This window comes from Ananas comosus, linkage group 8, assembly GCF_001540865.1.
Source record: "Ananas comosus cultivar F153 linkage group 8, ASM154086v1, whole genome shotgun sequence".
NCBI classification, from domain to species: Eukaryota; Viridiplantae; Streptophyta; class Magnoliopsida; order Poales; family Bromeliaceae; genus Ananas; species Ananas comosus.
The window spans coordinates 10885249-10908584 of record NC_033628.1 but is presented as its reverse complement, the minus strand read 5'-3'; the positions used below and the strand labels follow the sequence as shown (position 1 = coordinate 10908584).

Here is a 23336-nt window from a genome sequence, read left to right as displayed (position 1 = left end):
ATATAATATAGAGAGAGAGAGAGAATGAGAGGGAGGTCCACCGTGGACCTCCCTCTCATGCGGTCCATGAGGCCGAAGTGGCCTCGTGGACCGCGCGCGCCCGCTGCCCCCCTCCACGACCAACGCCGCGATTTCTGCCATTGTTTTCGTTTTCAGCTCGTTTCGAGCGGAAAACGAAAACATCCATTTTCTTCGGTATATGTAAAAGAACTTTTCCGAAAAAAAATTTTTACGAGCAAACAAACGTCAGAATTTTACTTTTCCATCGAAATTTTTTTTTCAAGCCGGTTTTACGGGGAACCAAACACCGCCTTAATGAAATTCTTTCAATTATACTGATAGAAAAAAGTTGTATCAGAGCAAAAAAGTTGAGAGGTTGTCGACCAGAAATAAATATAATGGAGGGGTCTATCCTCAAAAAGACCTATAGTTTAGAGAGTCATATATTTTGTCTTTTCTAAATTTACAAAACACAAAGAACTTAATGTTGTTAATTATTCACTCTTTTTTGGAAGGTTATTTATCGGATAAAGCTTCCAGGCCCTGCAATTCTGGGTGAAGGAAAGCCTGAAAATCAAAACCATGCCACAATTTATACTCGTGGAGAAGGTCTACAGACTATTGACATGAACCAGGTACTTTGCAGCCTGCAGTTTCTGTAATTGGGCCACATTCAACTATAGCTCATTCAATTCCACTCTGCAGGATAACTACATGGAGGAGGCACTTAAAATGAGGAACTTGTTGCAAGAGTTTTTGAAGAAACACGATGGTGTTAGATATCCATCAATACTTGGAGTTAGAGAGCATATATTCACTGGCAGGTCAGGGACTAGTTGAATTTTAGACGGAGCTTTATGCATTGTCTACTCTATTTTATGTATGAGAAAGCTAACAACTCTCTTTTTTTTTTTGGTGTCCTGCCAGTGTTTCTTCTCTTGCATGGTTTATGTCGAACCAGGAGACTAGCTTTGTGACTATCGGACAACGTTTACTTGCAAACCCTTTAAGGCGAGTTTGTAATTTTAGACAAAAAACCTTGCAATTTGTTCTCTTACCATGTGAGTGTCTGTGGCCAGGATGTTTCAACATGAGCTTGAGTTTGTAGTTTCTTCTATTGCTTTCAATTTTTCATGTTTGCTGGCTTTGCTATCAATATTCCATGTCTACTAGCTTGATCTTAGAAGATTTTCTTTGCGCTAAACCACTAGGTATCAACCAAACTATTGTGGCTTATATTTCTTATATTTCTTTTTGCTATTCTAGGGTTCGCTTCCACTATGGTCATCCGGACATATTTGATAGGATTTTCCATATCACCAGGGGTGGAGTTTGTAAAGCATCCAAGATTATTAACCTGAGTGAAGACATATTTGCAGGCAAGTTATAGTATTGCTGTCTTATTTGCTATTTGAGAATCATCACTAGGTGCCGTAGCCTGATTTGAACAACAGGAGAGTACTTGATTCAATCTTACTACGAATTTGGGCTAATATAGTTTTGACTAGTGTAGGGCCCGCACTTCGCAACTGGTCGATAGTATTTTAGTCAATCAACATATATTATATGCACATGGTGTAATTTCTAATATCAAAACTTAATTAAATATATCTGAATTACAAAATCTAATAAATTAAATATGTTTACTGAATTAAATTTTAAAATCTCTATTAAAGGTTTTAAGTATTTTTTGGTGTATGTTCTTATATACACCCGATGCTGAGAATGCTTAAGAAAGATTACTTATAATTCCAAAAAAAAACGAGGAGATTCTTTGCTTGCACCCGGTGTATACTAATATTTTATACACCGCGAATATTAGATGATTGATAAGAATATCTGATAAGTAGTACTAATAATTTTTGTGGTCTGATGGAACTACCAAATTATATATCTTATAGATTTTAAAATGTTAATAATTAAAAAATATGGGGCTTTTTTATAAAATGACCCTGTAGAAATTGGTATTTGCCAAAATAACCCTCCCAAAAACTTATTTGTAAAACTAACCATCCTTTCGCCATGTGAGCGCCACATCAGATATTTCCCACAAAGATGGTGAATCGTTCACCGTCTTTGTAAGTCCGTGATTAAGACGGTAAATGGTTCACCGCCTTTATAAGGCGGTGAACCATTCACTGCCTTTAGTGCGTTCCCTCCCCCGCATCTCCTTAGTGCCCTTCAGAAGACGGTGAATGGTTCACCGCCTTCTCAAGGCATGAACCATTCACCGCCTTCTCAGTGCCCTTGCCGCGCGCCTTCTCAGTGTAGCCAGCACGTAGATAAGACGGTGAATCGTTCACCGTCTCCCTTAGACGGTGAACTATTCATCGTCTTTAGAGTAAAACTCCCATCCAGCCTTATTTGGCTAAGTCCTCGAATCCGGGCTAAAGCACAGATAAGACGGTGAATGGTTCACCGTTTTGTTATTGCTGCACTAAAGACGGCGAACCATTCACCGCCTTTAGTGCAAACAGCCCTCAGTCCAGGACTTAGCCAAATTTTTTAGGGCTGTGGGGGGATTTGCACTAAAGGCGGTGAATGGTTCACCGCCTTTAGTGCAAACAGTATCAGGTGATATATTTTTTAGCTCGATTTTAAAATCAATTTCAATAAGTTTGAGACAAGTATTTTCACGATAACAAATATTCCAACAAGAAACACAACATCACAAGTGGAATAACAAGATACAATCAATCGAATAAAAATATCAAACAAAACACAGACAAATATACAAATATGATCTAAATAAAGTATTATATAATATTATACAAAGTATGCTCTCTAAATCAAAAAATATACAATCAATCTCTCGATCTTCCTCTCCCTCGACGTCCTCGGCCACGTCCTCGGCCACGACCACGTCCACGTCTACGGCCACCCTGTACATCGAGCTCTACAATAGGTACGTCATCAAGTGCTTCGATACCGGCCATCTGATTGAGATCCGCAATGATAATGCCCTCGGGATGCTCTGGAATCGCCTGAGTCTCCTCTGGCTCAGGTCGATCACCCTCGATAGTGGCCGCTGTAGATGTTAGGCGGGCCTGTGATTATGACGCGGCATGATGTCGAGAGTAGACAAATCTAAAGTGCTCTCGAGAGACTGGCAGCGGAAGCGAGTCCAAGTCAAATGGCAAGAAAGGAAATCTTGAAGGGGCGGCGGGCATATCTGCAACATAAGTAGATGGAGATCGTGACACTCGCAGGCTCGATCTCGAGTATGATCCAGTAGATGTCGGTGACTGTCTCCTGTGATGACCCGATGTCGAGGCATGACCAAAATTTTGACCTCCGATATCAGCGGCAACAAGTATGGAAGGAATGTACTCCAGTACTGACTCAATATGGGCATACATGCCCGTCAATGTCTCCAGCATCGCATCGTAAGAAAGTCGACCACGAACTAGCTGTTCGATGCTATACTGAGACTGTCGTAATGCGTCCACCTGCATTATCGATAAAAACTCACTTTTGGCAATCTATAATATATATATGATTAAAAAAATAATTAGCATATGAGTGATCGTACCAAAGCTCTTTCGGTCTGGCCCCGAGGCTGGTAAGTCAATGGTGGATGCTGTACTGGACGAGAAATTCATCTTCTCGTGATCTGCCAATACCACTCCATATAAATAGAAGTCGCCTGTACCGGGTCATCACCGACAATCGGATGCTGGTCAATAATGGCCTGTAATTTCTGTCCCCATCTCTCGATGTGTGCTGCATGAAAATGGGTCCAATCTTCATCTGGCCGCCCCTGAGACTTGACGTGACGGATGGTCTCCACTTGAATGGGTATATGCTGAAGGAGACCAAACTGTCGTAGGACTCGATCCGGCACGTGAAGCTCAACGATATTAAAAGAAATCAGTGTCGTCCTCGATCGCTATACCTCACTGCCCTGTACACAGAATGCCGGTAGCGCATCTATAATAGCATCTGTGTACGGCCGCCATGTAATCTGTGTAAAAGCCAATAATAGTCAGCTTAATGCATTAATACCGTTGTATATTAAAAAAAATGGTAGCATTAATACGTACCTGGGACTCTCTCTGCTGATCTAACTCATCTCGGTAGAATTCAATATTCGTTGTTCTAACGTTTGTTCCAAAACGTAACCCGCCGGCGTTCGTCCACCTAATATTGGAAAAGTATACGTGTTAGTTGCAAATGTATATATAGAAATGTAATACGTATCAAATTTATATATCATACCGGCAACCCAAAGGGCAATCAGCCATGTCGGCAATAGCTCCAACGCTAGTAGGTCGGCCGACATGAAGATGGCCCCACGCCCAAATCTATAAATAAATGACAATAAATTAAACAAGTGAATTTAAAAAGGAGAAGCTTTATATAACAATTATTATATATTACTCATAATACTTGTACTAATGTCGCGAAGCAACAGCATTCGACCTTTACTTTTAATGCAGCCGATCCCAATGCTCGATATAGATAGGCCAGTGCTGCTGCACCCCAGGCTAAACCGCCACAGGCATCAAAATCCGCTATAAGTGGCAGTCACTTAAGGTGAACTCTATATCCGGTGGGGTTTGGAAATAAACTACAGCCAATCTGATATAACATATATGCACGTGTTGTGGCTGCAACTAATCTAGCCGGGGCATCCAAATGTATATGATGAAAGTGCTGGTATATCCAATCTAATCTAATCTGCCCAGCTCGGATGTCATCCGGCACAACCCCTAAAAGTGCCTGACATATCTCTGGCCACGGATACACTATAGTCCCCGTGACAGGCGCTCCAGCGATACGAAGACCAAAAATAACCGCCACATCCTGAAGTGTAATCGTTATCTCACCGTGGCGGAAGTGAAATGTCTGGGTCTCCCGTCTCCATCTCTCGACCAGAGCTCCTAATAAAGACTGATCCAGCTGCAGACGCCTAAGTCGAGAGATATAATAGAATCCAGACTGTTGTAGCAGATCTAGCACAGCTGGATGATCAAGATCCCACTGGTTTAATTTGCGGCCATGCTCTATGAACTGAACCCCGCGATATCCCTACAGTGACAAAAATTTAGTTAGAACAACATTTATATGCATTAATACTTAAGATAATTTTTAGAGAAATAATTCTTGCTCTCACATCAGTCGTGATAAATGAAGACCTATGTAGATGCTGCTCTGTCAGGATGGACTCATCAACCGGTCCCGCCTCCTCCTCTAGATCTGCTATCTGCAATATTAAACAATTTGTAATTAGTAACATATTAGCAAAAAGCGTATTGAATATTGGAATATTGAAAGTTTAATAAATACTAGTAAGTTAGGTAACAAGTCCTACATCGACGTCCTTGTTGTGCTCTCTCTGTATTTTGTGGACAGGTATTTCTATAATGACCTTCCTGCTTACAAATGTTGCATTTTGTTCGTCGCCCACTGGTTGCGTCCATTATATTACGAATACGTGTTGATCGTGGTCGACCTTTTTTCCTTCTCACTGAAGGCAGTACAATTGGTGGGTCCAGGGGTCGTGGCCAGTAGCGCCTGTCTGGAACTGGATGGAAAAGCGATGCGTATGTCTGGCGATAACACTCTACAGTATACCAATGGGAATAAAGACTATAATAATCTATTCTTCTTTGTGAATTACTGGAGACATCTAAAAGATGCGAGCAAGGTATGCCCGTTAGCTTGAATTCGCCGCAATCACATTCCGCTTCTGGTCCATTCAGGGTAACATTGTATTCGGAGTGTCCTGTTTTGACTTCAAACTCAATAGGCCCAAATCGATATACAATGTGTCCCCGCGCAGTCACCATATTCATCGTAATCCGATTTTATATTTTAGGTGCTAACGTGGCCGTCATATTTTCACCATTTTCACGACGTTTTAAAAAATAAATATTAAGTTTGTAAAAAGTTTCCGCGACAAATGCCGTTATAGGGAGAGCACGAATTCCATTAAGTACCCCATTTAAACTCTCGGATATATTGATGGTCATTAACCCGAATCGTCGCCCTCCATCAAATGCCCACGCCCAATACTCTTTGTATACTTTGAGCTCATCAACCCACTTCCAAGCATCCTGATCTAGCGCGAGTAACTCTTCTTTCAGTTTATAATATTGTACCAATGTTGGAGCACTGTCGATACTATAGAATTTGTCTAATAACGATTCATTTTTAAACCGCTTAGCCATATTTGCTTTCATGTGTCGAAGACACCAGTGATGTGCATGCCCCTATCGCGTAGGATATAACTCAGCCACTATTTCTTTTAAGCCACCAAATCTATCAGATATAAAACAAACCGGTCGATTGCGTATAACATAATGCTGCAAGTTATGTAAAAACCAATGCCAACTTCCGCCATTTTCGCCTTCGCAAATTGCAAAAGCTAAGGGAAAAATGCTGTCATTTGCATCGATAGCCATCGCTATCAATGCATGGCCTTCGTATTTGCCATACAAGTGAGTGGCATCAATGCTCACCACCAGCCGACAATATGCGAATCCATGAATAGAAGGAGCAAATGACCAAAAAACACGACCAAACTGACATATTCCGTCTGATGGCCATCTATGATCAAGCCGCCAAAAAGTTCCATGATTAGTACTCTGCAATATAGTAAGATACCGAGGCAAGTCTGTGTATGACTGCTCCCAGCTCCCTTAAATAATCTGTAATGCTTTACTCCTTGCCAGCCTTCCAATAATTTATTTGAACATGCAAAGTGGATCGCACCGTTTCCTGCACTTCTTTTAGCGTCATATTAAGTCTTGCCTTCATTAATGGGAGAATTACTTGGCATATGAGATTTGAAGTACAATTACGGTGCGCCGCATTTAGCATTGGAATAACACAAGTGTGTTGACCCGCATATGTCTTAATTCTGAAATATGTTGCATCTTTAGGAACCGAAGCGTGTAATCTCTAAGGACATCCCTCAACTGTGCATTTCACTGTATAAGTTGTTTTGGTGGATTTCAAAACCTTCATCTGAACATTGTGAGTAATGTGCCATCGATCTAGAGCGTTCACTAAAGATGCCTTATCATTAAAGATTTTACGGAGCCAAGTCCCGTCAATGCTAGGTAGATCGGAATTGGTACGTCTAACATCGAACTCACTCGAATTCACAATATACTATTGCATCCAATTGTTATCCGTAGGAAATTGCTCCGGATGGTCAATAAAATCAAGTTCCTCGTCAGGATTGTCTACATATTCGTTGTTTACATGCGGGTCGTCATTCAAACTGTAAATGACATTTGCAAGGCAATTTAATCCACCATCGTGATCATCTTCAGTGTCAACAGCTAGATCATTCCAATCGTCGTCCTCATGAATGAGTGCATCCTCCTGATTGTCGTCATCATGAATGGGTGCATCCTCCTGATCACCATCATTATGAATGGGTGCATCGTCCTGATTACCGTCATTATCACCTCCTTCATCGACAATATTATCAAGAACTTCATTCCAATTTATATAGGACGTAGATAGCCTGCAATAGGTCCCGAATGTTTACTATAGTAGATAAATTTCACTTACTATTAATTAAATAATCAAAATTTTCTTTACCCCCAATCGTAATTTTCATTAGGTGCATGAAATATCGTGGGTTCGTCACGTGAAGTCGAGGGTTGCGCACGTGACGTCGAGGGTTGCGCACGTGAAGTCGAGGGTTGTGCACGTGACGTCGAGGGTTACGCACGTGGAGACTGACTCTGTCTGCAGTTCATAATTAAAAGAAATATTCACCGCAATCTTGAGATATATTACTGACCTTGTCATTCTTACGCCTGGTTCATTACCAACTTCACGGTCATCAACTGGATTTTTCGGAAATTCCACATCGATATCATTATGTAGCAGGCTTGTGTAATAGCCTTGCGACTGATATTGTGTCTCTGACGGATATAAATCTTTCTCTATGTATAGTGACACGCATCCATAATGTTCAAACAATTCAATTAATCCCTCTAATGATTTATCATCTACTATATCATGAGCAATATATTCATTCGATCCCGTAGGGCATCGAATTGTGTATTTAAGACAACATTCTTCTCTATTACAATTTACTAAACGATATATTCTCCTCTCAAAATTCGCATAGGTCGTATCTGAACGAATCGCGATCAATTTCTTTCGACCACTGAAATATCGAGGATCATTTCCATCCATATCTAACTGTCCATCCCAATGAGCACTAAGAGACATTCGACGACTAGCCATTTTAACTACATAGAAAAATAATCAACAGCATTCTCCATGTTCTCATTTGTGAAAACTAAACTTAAGTGAAATGATAACTAAATGATAGAAAGTTTGCAACAAGCAAATAAAGGAAGTGTTACTATGGTCCTAAAAATCTCATGTTACTATGGTCCTAGTTTAAACTGGGTTTAAAAGTTTAAACTAGGTTTAAACCTAGTTTAAACTGTTTAAATCTAGTTTAAACATATACCTAGTTTAAACTAGGTAAATATAGGTTTAAACTAGGTAAACATAGTTTAAACTAGGTTTAAACCTAGTTCCATAATGTTAAACATATACCTAGGTTATCTAGTTTAAACTTAGTTTAAACATATACCTAGTTTAAACATATACCTAGGTTATCTAGTTTAAACTTTTAAAAACTAGGTTACCTAGTTTAAACTTGGTTTAAAAGTGAAAAACTATAGGTTTAAACAACGTTACCTAGTTTAAAATGGGTGTAAATGTTTAAACTAGGTTTAAACCTAGTTTAAACTAGCTAAGAGAGGTTTATACTTGCAATGTGGGTTGCTGTGGCACGGGCGGCGGCTCGGTGGGTTGACGGCGACCGGCGGCGGCGACGTCGGTAGGGGCGGCGGCGACCGGGGGCGGCGACGACCGGGTGCGGCTCCTGGAGAGGGATGGGTAGAGAGGGAGAGAGAGAAAGAGAGTGAAGAGGGAGGGAGAGCTGTCGGGGTCTCGGGCTGGGTATACCTAGATAAGACGGTGAATTGTTTACCGTCTTCATTAAGTAGGGTGAAGACGGTGAACGATTCACCGTCTTATCTAGGTCCGCCCTAGCGGGTGTTTACACTAAAGACGGTGAACTATTCACCGTCTTATCTCTGTTTTAGCTCCGCCTCCAGGACTGGCCAAATTTGGCTGGGTGGGGGTTTTACAATAAAGACGGTGAATGATTCACGAGGGCACGGGTTTCGCAGCTGGAAAGGTGGCCTTGTAAGGGAAGCGGCGGTGTATTTGCTCTAAAGGCGGTGAATGGTTTACAGCCTTATGAAGGCGGTGAACCATTCACCGCCTTCATGAGAGATATGCAAAGACGGTGAACGATTCACCGTCTTTGCGAGAAAAATCTGAGGTGACGCCGACGTGGCGAAAGGAGGGTTAGTTTTACAAATAAATTTTTCAGAGGGTCATTTTGCCAATTACAAAATTCTACAGGGTCATTTTCAAAAAAAGTTCAGGCTTGGTGTATGTGATATTTTAATAGGCTGGGTGCTTGCAATATTGTTGAAGTGGAGGGATAGGAAGGAGGAAATAGGCTTGGTGGATGTGATATTTTAATAGACCGGTGCATGCAATATTGTTGAAGTGGAGGAGGGATAGGAAAGAGGACACGTCACTCCGAGGGCTCCTGATGTGAGCCAACTGCCAAATTATATATCTACTATAGATAAAATATATAATAATATAATAATAATAATATAATATAAGGGATATCTATATTATATCTATAATAATCGGGTGCATGCAGTAAGTTGAAGTTGGAGAATTGAAGGGGACACGCATTGCTTCCTAATTCTCTGACATGACCCAACTCTCTATAGCGGAAAAAAGTATAGAGAGAGGAAAAATATTCCGTTGCACCTAGTGTACACTAAAGCTCCATACACCATACATTATATATGATGATTGTTGAACTATCTGATGATTAATACCGTAAAATAATATATGATATAATATGTGTAGTATAAAATATTTAAATAATTTATTATACTACGAAAAAAAATTTTTATGCACATTTTTAGAGTTAGTTTACGGTGCACCGGGCGCGTCCAACACTTTTTCTGGACATGTTGCATGCTCCCATTGGCTTCTCCCTAAAACAGTGATGTGGCTCAATATGGAGCCATTTTCTTGATGTGATGGAAGTGCCAAATTATGTATTCTATAGAAGATTACAGTTGTGGAGACTTGCACCTTGATCATGTGGCCATATTTGTTCCTATTTGATCTGGTATTTGAAATAGCTTATTTACTCTAGAAAGCAAAAACTTTTAGAAACCAAGCGTTTGCCAAATGAAATATCTGGAGCTTTTGCTTTGGTGGAAAACTAAATTTAGCTTTTAATATTCCAAAAGCAAAACTAGGCTTTTCTTCAATAGTTTTGTAGCAAGCTTCAATGGCAGGAAGGGGTGCTTTGGGCTGGTCCACGGTGATCTTGTGGCAAAAGGGGACGAATGGGGCGGCAGTGGTCTGACAAGAAAGAAAAAAAAATAATTAGAAAGTAACCAAAAGAAAGGATTTTAATAGAGAAGTAACCAAAAGAAAGTAGCAAGAGCAAGGGATTAATTCATGGGCTTTAGATGCAAGTTACATGGGTTCTAGAAACACGCATCCTAAACCCTTCTTTAATCCCCCTTTATCTAATCAATTTATGATTAGTGGCGATTTTTTTTTTTCCTTGCACTTCTTTGTGTCTGACGGTTCTGTACGAATTCACCATTCCCTCCTGCAGTTCCCTTGCCACCATCAAAGCTTTGGATGCCATTGTTGAATCCATAGGCAAAGTGGAAAACCTTGAAAAAGCTCTTGCGGCCATGTTTCAATGGTGGCACCTGACTAGCCTATTGGTGCTGTTCGGCAATCTGAACAGGCCCTTCATATTCTGTCATTCATTTTTGCTGCTTACTTGTTTGGAATAACTGGATATGTAGTTGCTGAGAGATCTAAGTCGATTCGAATGTAAACATTCTTCTAAACATGGAAGGATCCAATTCGCTCAAATTTTTCTAAGCTTTTCACGAAATTATGTAACACTGATTGTGGCTTCCATTTTAGGTTTCAACTCGACTCTTCGTCAAGGTAGTGTTACACATCATGAATACCTGCAAGTTGGTAAGGGAAGAGATGTCGGCCTAAACCAGATCTCATTATTCGAAGCAAAGATAGCAGATGGAAATGGTGAGCAAACCCTGAGTCGTGACATATACAGGCTTGGACACCGTTTTGACTTCTTTAGGATGCTGTCATGCTACTTTACCACTGTGGGTTTTTATTTTAGTACCCTGGTATGCAGATTTGTACAAAGTCTCTCAATCCTTCATGGGAATCAGTCTACAAATATGCTAAGGGGTAAATCTTATGCTTTTAACTTGCAGGTGACAGTTCTCACTGTCTATGTTTTCCTCTATGGGCGCCTTTATCTTGTCCTAAGTGGACTAGAAGAAGGCCTTGCAACTGGTAGAAGGTTTATTCATAACCAGTCCCTTCAGGTTGCTCTCGCCTCCCAGTCCTTTGTGCAGCTTGGCTTTCTGATGGCCCTCCCAATGATGATGGAAATTGGCCTAGAAAAAGGGTTCCGCAAAGCCCTAAGTGAATTCATACTGATGCAGCTACAACTATCATCTGTATTCTTCACATTTTCTCTTGGAACTAAAACCCACTACTATGGAAGAACCTTACTTCATGGAGGTGCTGAATACAGACCCACGGGTCGTGGATTCGTGGTCTTCCATGCTAAGTTCGCAGACAACTACAGGCTTTACTCTCGAAGTCATTTCATAAAGGGCATTGAGCTAATGATTCTGCTAGTCGTCTACCAAATCTTTGGCCAGTCATATAGGTCGACGATTTCGTACATTTTCATCACAATATCTATGTGGTTTATGGTAGGGGCATGGCTTTTTGCGCCTTTTCTATTTAATCCCTCAGGATTCGAGTGGCAAAAGATTGTTGATGACTGGACTGATTGGAACAAGTGGATCACCAACCGCGGCGGGATTGGTGTGCCTCCACAAAAAAGCTGGGAGTCGTGGTGGGAGAAGGAGCATGAACATCTGAAGTACTCTGGAACACGCGGAATTTTGGCTGAGATTGTGTTATCGCTGCGTTTCTTTATTTACCAATACGGCCTTGTCTATCACTTAAGCATAACCAAAAAGACCAAAAGTGTCTTGGTAATTTTTTTTATCCGTTAACTTTTCCTTCAGTTAAGCATTGTGCAAAATGGATACCGTCATCATTCTTTATTTCTTTTTCAGGTTTATGGTATCTCATGGCTTGTAATTTTGGTGGTACTGCTGGTTATGAAGGTGAGTGGGGTTTTCTTTGTTCGGTTAAAAAAAGATACTACAATCAGGAAGCTCTAGCTGATTACTCGGATTTATTGATCCTTATCATTCACTTTTGCAACTCATACTTAGTATTGTTTCTGGTGAACTGATCTTCTCATGACCATTCCAGTCCTCTCTGGGTTGCGTGTTTGTGAACAAATGCAGTTTGGTGTTCATTGGATTTTTATTTTAATATATATTATGTTTTCTAATTCTCTTTCAATCTTCTTCTCTCTTAGACTGTGTCTGTCGGGAGGCGGAGATTCAGCGCAAACTTCCAGCTAGTTTTTCGACTGATCAAGTTTTTGATATTTGTAACATTTGTTACCATCTTGATCACTCTAATCGCCCTTCCTCACATGACAGTGCAAGATATTCTCGTGTGCTTCCTAGCTTTCTTGCCTACTGGATGGGGATTGCTTCTGGTCAGTTTCTTAAGCTTGTTTTTAGTTGCTGCTCACCATACATTGAATGCCAGTTTGACCTAGTTTCACTACTACAAGAATATAAGCTTTCAAAAACCAGCAAACAAATAATCTCGAGCTTTTATTGCAGTGGGAAGTTAAAATGAGCTTTCGAACCCAAAATCTGAGACTCCGGTTAGGAGTTTCTGTTTCTTCTGGAGTGAATAAAAGCTGTAAGAGAGATTTTGAAAGTAAAAAAAAAAAAAATTAACTGCTTTGGATAACTGTGCACAAAAAAGATTCTACAAAAGCTCCACCTGCGCCAAAAAGGCCTCTGCCTAGTTATTCTCTTATACTGTTCTTATGTGTTCTTCAGATATCTCAGGCTTGTAAGCCTCTAGTTCGACGGGCCGGGCTATGGGGATCGGTACGCGCCCTAGCACGTGGCTACGAGATCATGATGGGTTTGCTTCTCTTCACCCCCATTGCCTTTCTAGCTTGGTTCCCATTTGTTTCCGAGTTTCAAACTCGCATGCTGTTTAACCAAGCCTTTAGCAGAGGCCTGCAAATTTCTCGTATCCTCGGTGGGCAGAAGAAAGACCGCCCATCTCGCGCCAAGGATTGATCTGGTATATTTATAAGGTGCATTTCTCCTTTCAATTCCAGGATCGTCGGATTTTGAACCCCCTTTTTTTTATGTAGCACAATTGTATATCTCTTGTAATTATAAGAATGGACTAAAGCTGTTACAATTCGGACTAAAATTATTTCTTCAGGAAAGTTACATATGAAAGTGTGTAAAGTATCTTTTCCGTCACAATCAATTTAGTTTAAAATTTTTGAATGATCATTGAATTCAGCTATAAAACTTAATGCAGATGAAGTTTTGATGATATTGGCTTAGATTTAACAAAATAAAGTTACAACAGTTAAATGAAATTATGTAGAAAAGTAAATTTAATGGTTTTAGTAAAATAGATCTTCTTCTTTTTTTTTTATCTAATTCTGTATCTACCCTACGTATGTTGCAAGTTTAGTAGACGCTGAAATGTTATGTCATTTCATTTCAGTAAAATTATATGGCTGAATTTAACAAACAATGTTCAGTTGAGACAGTAAGAAAGTGTACGATTGAAAGGGATATAATTTTCTTTCCTTTTTTACAGTGGTAATAATTAACAGTAAATTTTTATAGTTTAAACATATGTAAGTTCTTTCTTTGTGGCCATATTTGACATTGGGCCGGCCTTATCCAATAACCGAGATCACGCTAACCCTGGCCCTGGGCACTCTCGGTATATTCCTAAGGGCCCGTTTGGACTCTCGTAAAACAGCTCCGAAAAATATTTACGGTTTTAAAAATTTTTTTCCTATCGTTTGGTTATCCGTAAAAGATTAAGAAAATTTCTTTTACAGATTCTCAGAAAACGAGCCATTTTAGTTTTCCGCTCGCGTTGGGCGGAAAACGAAAACCCCCGGGTTGAAAAATCGGGCGCACAGGCTATTAACATGGGGTCCACGAGGTGAACTTTTCCTCGTGGACCACTGTTTAATATATATATATATATATATATATATATATATATAATAATATTCTTTTTTATATAAATATACTACATAATATTATATATAAATATTATTTATTAATATGATTATTATAGTACTAAATATAATATACTATTAATATTAATTATATACTTAATATATAATATACTTAAATTAATAGTAATAATTATTGCCTATTAATAATAATAATGATATATAATTAATAATACTAAAGAAATATAATATTTTTCTATTTACTTTCTTTTTTTATTCTACAACCAAAAACCGGTGATATAATAATAATATTTATTAATCTCTAACTATATAAACTCTTATATATTATGTAATATGGTAATATAATTTGAAATATATTAATCTATAAATAAAAATATAATAATAATATTAAGAATATATAATAAAAAAAATATATTAAATATTTTTCATTAATTTTTTTTTCGCTTTCAACCAAACAACATCATGGAAAAGTATTTTTTTTTCTACAAACCAAACACTAATGACGTAAAACTTTTTTCCTACTAACATTTTTTTCCAACAAAAATTTTTTTACGACAGTTTTACGTGAGACCAAACACACCCTTACAATTGCCAGCCCATCCCCATAATAAGAGACTAAATTAAATCAAAAAGGGGGGCCCAATTGTCACCGCCTATAAATTTTTTTTTTTTGAGAGAGAAAGATGGTATGCATTCGTTTGCTTTTTTTTAGAAATAAATTTAGCTGGAAAATAATCAAGTAGTATTCAAACTTGGATCTTGGATATCAACCACCCCCAAATTTTTTTCAACCTTGTGTCGTGAACAAGCCACCGTCTATAAATACTCTCAACTCCAACTTGTTTTCCACAATCACGCAAATTACTCGCACCAACTTACAAATTCTCTGCAGCTTATTTGAATACAATTGCTACAATAAGCCCGCAATCTTCTTTGATGACGGGCCTTTTTGGCTAAAAGGTATAAATCTCCTTCATCGAAATTTACGCTGGGGATTGTGCAAATATTTCAAAATATCCTAATATATATTACAAAGACGAAATTAATTACTCTACTATATATAATAGAAAAAAAATAACAAAAAAATTTGAATTTAAAATATTTTGGATCAGAAAAGCCTGAAACTAGCCTAATACGGATTTCTTCTGAAAATTTTAATTGTAAGATAGAATTGATCCAAAATAAGCAAGAGATAGTTTTAGTTTGACAAATAAAAAAAAAAATCTAACAAAATAACCAGCTAAAAATTTTTTGTCGAACACTTGATAAATATTATCAGAATAATTATTTCTATCTAAACCCACCATTAATTCAAACTATTATTAACTTTTAACAGAAATTAATAAATTAGGCCAAACTTAAATGATCTGGCCTTACGTTTGTTTTCACCGAGGCTAACTCAATATTTTCTGTCATCGGACAACAGCTGATTCAGCCAATAGATACTGCCACTCACCCCTTCAAATCGAAGTGGTCTAATCGTCGCCGTTGTCAAAAACATTGTTTCTTACCAATTTAGTCTCCGACGTGGCGCTACAATCCGATACGAGTTCCTAAAACCGCGCCCGTGATGCACGATACGCTATTCAGAATCCAACGTTCATTTTACCGTTGTGTCCTATCGTGCGCCGGTTCCCTCGGACACGTTCCTATCGTCGCGCCGAAATCAAACGGTCCAAATTTCCTCGAGATTCACGGTCTATATATAATAAACACCAGTCGCAAACTCCCTCCGTTTCCCCACTCCGTCCCCCTCTTTCAAATATCTTCTACTCTTTTCCCGAAGCCGAAGCCGAAGACGAAGGGTTTCGGATCGGGAGGAAACCCCTTCGCCTTTTTCCCCCCCTCTTTTGCTCTCGTTCGATCCGTTTCTTTTCGCTGATTTCGTGTTCTTCGATCTTTTCCCCGTGGTAAGGGCTCTCTTCTTCTAGGGTTTCCTTGTTTGTGATCGCCATTTTTGGTAGAGATTAGCTTCTAAATCCTTTTTTTTTTTTTGGCTTGTGGTTCGGGAAGAAGCTTCGGAATCGGTGTTGATGGTCCGTGGTTTGGGGATTCGATTTCAGGATTGTGAGTAGTTGTCGTGTTCTCGAGGTCTCGTCTCCGAGATGTCGCGGGCGGAGGCGAATTGGGAGCGGCTGGTGCGCGCGGCGCTTCGTGGGGAGCGGGTGGGCGCCGCCGCCACGGCCGCTCACCCGGTCACCGGAATCGCGGGGATCGTCCCTTCGTGCTTGGCGAACAACGAGCACATAGAGGAGATTCTCAGAGTGTAACAACCCTGAATAAATGGTAGAAATAGTAGTAATAGGAGTTAGTATGGGAGAGTAGTAAAAGTAGCAGTTTTACTAGTTAAGATGGAAAATAAGGGCGGCAGCCGGTCGGAGAGGAGGAAGCGCGCCAAGCGGGACGGCGGGAAGGTGCTCGGGTGGAACTCCGATGAGGACTAGGGCATCCTGGGTGCTCCGAAAGAGAAGAGGGAGGATCGAGGTAGATGGGCGGAGGCTTCTGCAGGATCTGGAGGGCGGAGGACGAGAGCGGAGGAAGAGGTAACTCGATAGCGGGTAGCGGGCGGTCGGATTACCGGATCGGGTGTAAAACGCGGACCCAAGCCCCGCCCGGTTGTGGATAGTGCGGAGTAGGCGGACCCGCGAACCGCTTACCCGATTATCATGTAGTTTCGGACCAAACAAGCCCACCCGAGGCCCACAAGCAACCAGATTCAACCCATCAGGCCTCATTTCCCATTTCATGTCAAATTGCTGTTAAGCCCTCGTAGGATAGTTTAATTTCAATTCAGTACAAGCTGTATGGGATATATATATAGCTAATAGGATGTAATTGGAAGGTATCGATGAAAATGAAATAGTCTATCTCTCCCCCAAAAGTTCTTTCTCCAAACCCTTCTTCTTCTCTATCCATTATCTCTATCTCAACTCTTTTCCCTAACCCTCACCTCTCAATCCTCATCTGCCTATCTCTCTACCTCTATTTCTCTTCTTTCTATCTCAATCCCAATTTCTATCTCTATTTCCTTACCTCTCTAGCCTCGGTACCGATTACGTTACCTCGGATCCGCAACCAGAAGCACCAAGAACAGCAATATACAAGCCCGAGCCATAAGGGATATTACAATTGGTATCAGAGCGGCACTATCCCAGGGCCGTGGGCAGCAGGAATTCAACAGGAGCAAGACCGTTGGAGGCTCAGCAGCTGTGGGGAATTACCCCAAGCAATTGGCGTGCACAAGGTAACATCATCCAACTAGCACAATTAGCAACAGAGGAAACATACTGAGGCTGTACCGAGGTAGTAGTAAAGACTAGTGCGGATTCTATTGAATTAGAATCGCACCGGGCCTCAGCTTAGCATCATTGGCACCTCGGCGTAGTTACTGTAGCAAGCTATAATTTCAGACCAAACAAGAGTGAAGCAATCACAGTAGCGTCCAGGGGCGACAATTGGAAAAAAAAAACAAAAGAGCGAAAACCGATTCAAATTCGAAATCAAGAGAAGTGAGATCCCAGGGATCGGTGCTGCGATAGTCGCGTGATTCCGATTCGTGGAATTGTAGAGTCAGGTGCGACATAGCTACCTGCGCTGCGAGAATCGGCTTCGGCTGGATCTCGACAAAAGGGGCCGTAGCGGAATCACACTGATTCTGAGTTTCGCGCAATTCTAGCAGAGCTAATTTCTGCTCGATTGTGAAGCTCCCACCTGGTTCCTGCGAACAATTCTCAAGCAGGTAGATCCCACATTGTATAGCTTAGCAAAATTGGTTCAGCACAAGGCAACTGATTTAAATTCACTAGTAGCTTGTACCAAGGCAAGAGAAGAATTAGTTACTGTCCAGGGATAGAAGGCAAAATGACTATTGGAACAAAGTGGCAGCAACAAACTACTAGCTATAACAAAAGCTTTGAAGAAGCATTACAAAGTGCTCGGGATGCTAATCAAAAGTTAGATGTCTTAATTGAAGCACTACAAAAGGAAGAGGCAAAGAGGCACGAAATCATGATGCAGGAGAATGCACGCAGGCATGAACAGCTCCTAGAGTTAATTAGGAGCCGATCTGTACATGCTAAAGGGAAAGGGACAGTAGTGCAAGTTCCGATAGAAAAGAAACATCGGCAACAGTACATGCCATACATGGAGATAAGTTTCCCAGATTTTAACGGAACAGATCCAAAAGGATGGTTACGAAATTGCGAGCAGTATTTTGACCGATACCAAGTTCCTGAGCAACAATGGATAGGCATAGCGTCCATGCACATAGAGGGTGATGCACGGTTTTGGAAGCAAGCATATTTCTTTAACCGACCAAGGGTGAATTGGAGCGAGTTTTCCGATGCAATTTGTAAAAGATTTACAGCGGCGAAAGAGGGGTACCCAATCCGAGAGTCTAATACTTACGAGCAACCCAATTCTATTGAGAGCTGCCAAAAGAATTGTGAAGCCGCAAAGAGGCCTGAATTGATGGTGCAGGAGGATAATCACCTACATGAAGCTGAAGGTGTAGGATCAGAACAAGAGTGTGATGATTATCGACAGATGGAGATCAACAGAAGGCCAGAGATAGCATTGAGCAAGAGTGCTAGCAAACCAGAGGAGCTGCTGAAATTACTCGCAGCACGGCCACTTCCACCCAAGCCTGCCCACAATGGCTCAAATGCCTACACTGCTCCAGCTGAAACTGGAAGTATCATAAAAGCTGTTGAAGATACAACTCACAAGTCCGAGAAGAGTCTTAATCTTAATCCTGGAGAAGGGGCTGCTACAAGTCAGCAAACGAAAATGCAAGGACGATGCAGTGGATACGGAGTGGAGTTTATTGCAGGAAAGCAATGCAAGAATAGCTCCCTGCATATGTTACCAGCACAGAAAAAGGGTGAAGAGGGTGCTGAATCAGAAACAGCAAAAGAAGAAGAAAGTGAGCTACAACAAGTAGAAGAAGGGAATGTATCTGAGGCTATAAGTATCAAGGAGTCTACTACTGTTGCACCCTTGATTGTGACATTAGACCCTAGTCACATGGTGCGAAACAAAAACTCTTGCTCTCAGTTTGCGAGGAAGGAGCAAGATCACAAATTCATAACTACATTAAAGGTAATGGAACTCAAAGCCTATGCTCTAGTCCTTGAAATTAACTGGTTGAAGGAGAATAGACAGGTGGTTTTTGATCCTGGACCTAACGAGGTGACCACTCATAGCATCAAAGGAGTAAGGCAAGATCACAATATCTGGGTCAAACTAAGAGAATTGAGGCTTGAAGGAGTTGATCTAGTGCTCAGACCTGATTACTTGAAGACCTATAGGCAAGTGCCTTTTGATCCAGGACCTAACAAGGTGACATTTTGCAGCATTGAAGGAGAAGTCTCTCACAGATCAATCATGACAAGTAAGTTACAAAAGGTAATCCATCAGAAAACACAAGGTATGCTGGGTCAATCTGCTATGATTAGAATTGAAGAAATGGCGAAGGCGATTACTACAGAAGGTTGCAAGAGAGTTAATAGCCTAGGCTTAGCTGGTATTGTCGAGGGGCTCAATAACCACATACAAAAAGGGCCAATGGAAGTATATCAGGAGAGAATTGAGGACTCAACGATCCAAATGCTACTTCGAGACTCTAACCTGGAAGAAGCTTGCATTGCGTACAGCTTGGTGAAGGGGTATAAGGAACTAGAAGTCATGCTTGTAATGCCTCACCCTTGTTTCTTATCATTGGCCTACGAACAAGCCAAGCTGAAGGAGTCTTATGGAGAATGGGTGGTTGCACTTCACACTTTGGGAATGTGGCAAATTTATCAGAGAAATGATCAGTTCTTTTACTGGCCAGGAAAGGGAAGGAATAAACAACAGTTAGTGCAAGGTGGTGCCAGTTGCTTAAGAGTTAAGGAGGCAAATAGGCCCAAACATTGCTACATGAAGCTGAAGCTGGAAGGAAGGCGGTCTTACACCAGATGCCACTTCTCAACAGGAGAGAGAATTTTACAAGGTAAATATATCTACTACCCTCCAACCAGTGCATCGATTACTACTGAAAATATTATGAAGGACCCGAATTTGAGCTGGTTCAAGGGGACGGGGCAAGGACTATACACTTTTGAAGGGCAATCAAATAAAGCACAGCAGAGAACACATATCAGACTGATAGAAAAAGGAGTAAGAGTCCCTCTAGGAGAAGACGTGTACACTGGGAGTCAATATTCCACAAGCAACATAGCGAAGCTGATAGGAGGAGTCCAAAACTCCCATTTCATTTCTCTGAACCAGCCCAGTCTTTTGACGCGAGGAGGTCTAGCTGCGAGCAGGTTGCGACTTCCTGAAGGTCCGAAGGGTGAGCCCCCGCCCCAACAGGTGCCGCCGTCCATGCTACCAGCCGGAGATGAAAGGCGAATGTGGGCACATTGGGAAACACCTCAAACCGGCGCAAAGTGGGGTGAGAAAACAGAACAAAGGTTCAAATATGGCTTAAAAGAAGCATTTTTGAAGAAGAAGAATGTGCTGCTGGGAGGCAAATGGGTGCTCCCAAAATCAGTTCACAAGGTTCCATCCTTGAGGACAAGGATGAACTCAAGGGGAAGGGACTGTAACAACCCTGAATAAATGGTAGAAATAGTAGTAATAGGAGTTAGTATGGGAGAGTAGTAAAAGTAGCAGTTTTACTAGTTAAGATGGAAAATAAGGGCGGCAGCCGGTCGGAGAGGAGGAAGCGCGCCAAGCGGGACGGCGGGAAGGTGCTCGGGTGGAACTCCGATGAGGACTAGGGCATCCTGGGTGCTCCGAAAGAGAAGAGGGAGGATCGAGGTAGATGGGCGGAGGCTTCTGCAGGATCTGGAGGGCGGAGGACGAGAGCGGAGGAAGAGGTAACTCGATAGCGGGTAGCGGGCGGTCGGATTACCGGATCGGGTGTAAAACGCGGACCCAAGCCCCGCCCGGTTGTGGATAGTGCGGAGTAGGCGGACCCGCGAACCGCTTACCCGATTATCATGTAGTTTCGGACCAAACAAGCCCACCCGAGGCCCACAAGCAACCAGATTCAACCCATCAGGCCTCATTTCCCATTTCATGTCAAATTGCTGTTAAGCCCTCGNTTTTTTTATTCTTACAACCAAACAACGGTGAATATATAATATATTTATTAATATCTCTAACTATATAACTCTTATATATTATGTAATATGGTAATTATAATTTTAAATATATTTAATCTATAAATAAAAATTATAATAATATATTAAGAATATATAATAAAAAATATATTAAATAGTTTTTCATTAATTTTTTTTCCTTTCAACCAAACAACAGTCATGGAAAAGTATTTTTTTTTTCTACAAACCAAACACTAATGACGTAAAACTTTTTTCCTACTAACATTTTTTTTCCACCAAAAATTTTTTTTCGACAGTTTTACGTGGAACCAAACACACCCTTAAGCAATTGCCACCATCCCCATAATAGAGAGAGCTAAATTAACAATAAAAAAAAGGGGGGGCCCAATTTGTCACCGCCTATAAATTTTTTTTTTTTTGAGAGAGAAAGATGGTATGCTATTCGTTTGCTTTTTTTTTTAGAAATAAATTTAGCTGGAAATATGAATCAAGTAGTATTCAAACTTGGGATCTTGGATATCAACCACCAAATTTTTTTTCACTTGTGTCGGGAACAAGCCACCGTCTATAAATACTTCTCAAACTCAACTTGTTTTTCCACAATCACTGCAAATTACTCGCACCAACTTACAAATTCTCTGCAGCTTATTTGAATACTAATGACTATCAATAAGCCCGCAATCTTCTTTGATGACGGGCCTTTTTGGCTAAAAGGTATAAATCCTTCATTCAATTTTACCTGGGGATTGTGCAAATATTTCAAAATATCCTAATAAGTATATTACAGAGACGAAATTAATTACTCTACTATGTATGATAATAGAAAGAAATAACAAAAAAATTTGAATTTAAAATATTTTGGATCAGAAAAGGCCTGAAACTAGCTAATTACGGATTTCTTTCTGAAAATTTTAATTTTGTAAGATATAATTGATCCAAAATAAGCAAGAGATAGTTTAGTTTGACAAATAAAAAAAAAAATCTAACAAAAGATACAGCTAAAAATTTTTGTCGAACACTTTGATAAAATTATTTCAGAATAATTATTTTCTATCTAAACCCATTACATTCAAATACTATTTATTAACTTTTAACGAAAATTAATAAATTAGGCCAAACTTAAATGATTCTGGCCTTACGTTTTGTTTTTCACCGAGGCTAATCAAATATTTTTCTGTCATCGGACCAACAGCTGATTCAGCCAATATATATATCTGCCACCTCACCCCTTCAAATTCGAATGGTGGTCTATCGTCGACGTGTCAAAATACCATTGGTTTCTTACCAAGTTAGTGCTCCGACGTGGCGGCTACAATCCCGATACGAGGTTTCCTAAAACCGCGCGCGTGATGCACGATACGCTATTCAAATCCAACGGTTCATTTTACCGTTGTGTCCTATCGTGCGCCGGTTCCCTCGGACACGTTCTATCGTGCGCGGAATCAGAACGGTCCAAATTTCCTCGAGATTCACGGTCTATATATAATTATAAACACCAGTCGCAAATCTCCTCCGTTTCCCCACTCCGTCCCCCTTCTTTCAAATATCTTCTACTCTTTTCCCGAATCCGAAGACGAAGGGTTTCGGATCGAGAGGAAACCCCTTCGCCTTTTTCCCCCCCTCTTTTGCTCTCGTTCGATCCGTTTCTTTTCGCTGATTTCGTGTTCTTCGATCGTTTCCCCGTGGTAAGGGCTCTCTTCATCTAGGGTTTCCTTGTTTGTGATCGCCATTTTTGGTAGAGATTAGCTTCTAAATCCTTTTTTTTTTTTTGGCTTGTGGTTCGGGAAGAAGCTTCGGAATCGGTGTTGATGGTCCGTGGTTTGGGGATTCGATTTCAGGATTGTGAGTAGTTGTCGTGTTCTCGAGGTCTCGTCTCCGAAATGTCGCGGGCGGAGGCGAATTGGGAGCGGCTGGTGCGCGCGGCGCTTCGTGGGGAGCGGGTGGGCGCCGCCGCC

The 23336-nt window shown here is 40.7% G+C and overlaps 2 protein-coding genes across 4 annotated transcripts in view; both read left to right on the top strand.

Annotated features, from left to right (window-relative positions):
• The window catches only part of LOC109713799 (callose synthase 3-like), a 22642-nt gene extending 9125 nt beyond the window's left edge, over positions 1 to 13517 (top strand). The window contains exons 18-22 of one of the 2 annotated variants that reach the window (XM_020238002.1): positions 11035 to 11264; positions 11355 to 12152; positions 12237 to 12287; positions 12548 to 12733; positions 13089 to 13517. In XM_020238002.1, the coding sequence (XP_020093591.1) occupies positions 11035 to 11264; positions 11355 to 12152; positions 12237 to 12287; positions 12548 to 12733; positions 13089 to 13337 (1514 nt within the window). In that variant the 3' untranslated portion in view covers positions 13338 to 13517. The remainder of the gene's footprint in view (positions 1 to 11034; positions 11265 to 11354; positions 12153 to 12236; positions 12288 to 12547; positions 12734 to 13088) is intronic. The other variant, XM_020238003.1, reaches the window with a different exon arrangement.
• The window catches only part of LOC109713568 (callose synthase 9), a 47392-nt gene continuing 40065 nt past the window's right edge, over positions 16010 to 23336 (top strand). Inside the window, exons 1-2 of one of the 2 annotated variants that reach the window (XM_020237686.1) lie at positions 16010 to 16182; positions 16289 to 16518. In XM_020237686.1, coding sequence (XP_020093275.1) covers positions 16378 to 16518 — 141 coding nt within the window. In that variant the 5' untranslated portion in view covers positions 16010 to 16182; positions 16289 to 16377. Of the gene's footprint in view, positions 16183 to 16285; positions 16519 to 23336 lie in introns of both variants that reach the window. The other variant, XM_020237685.1, reaches the window with a different exon arrangement.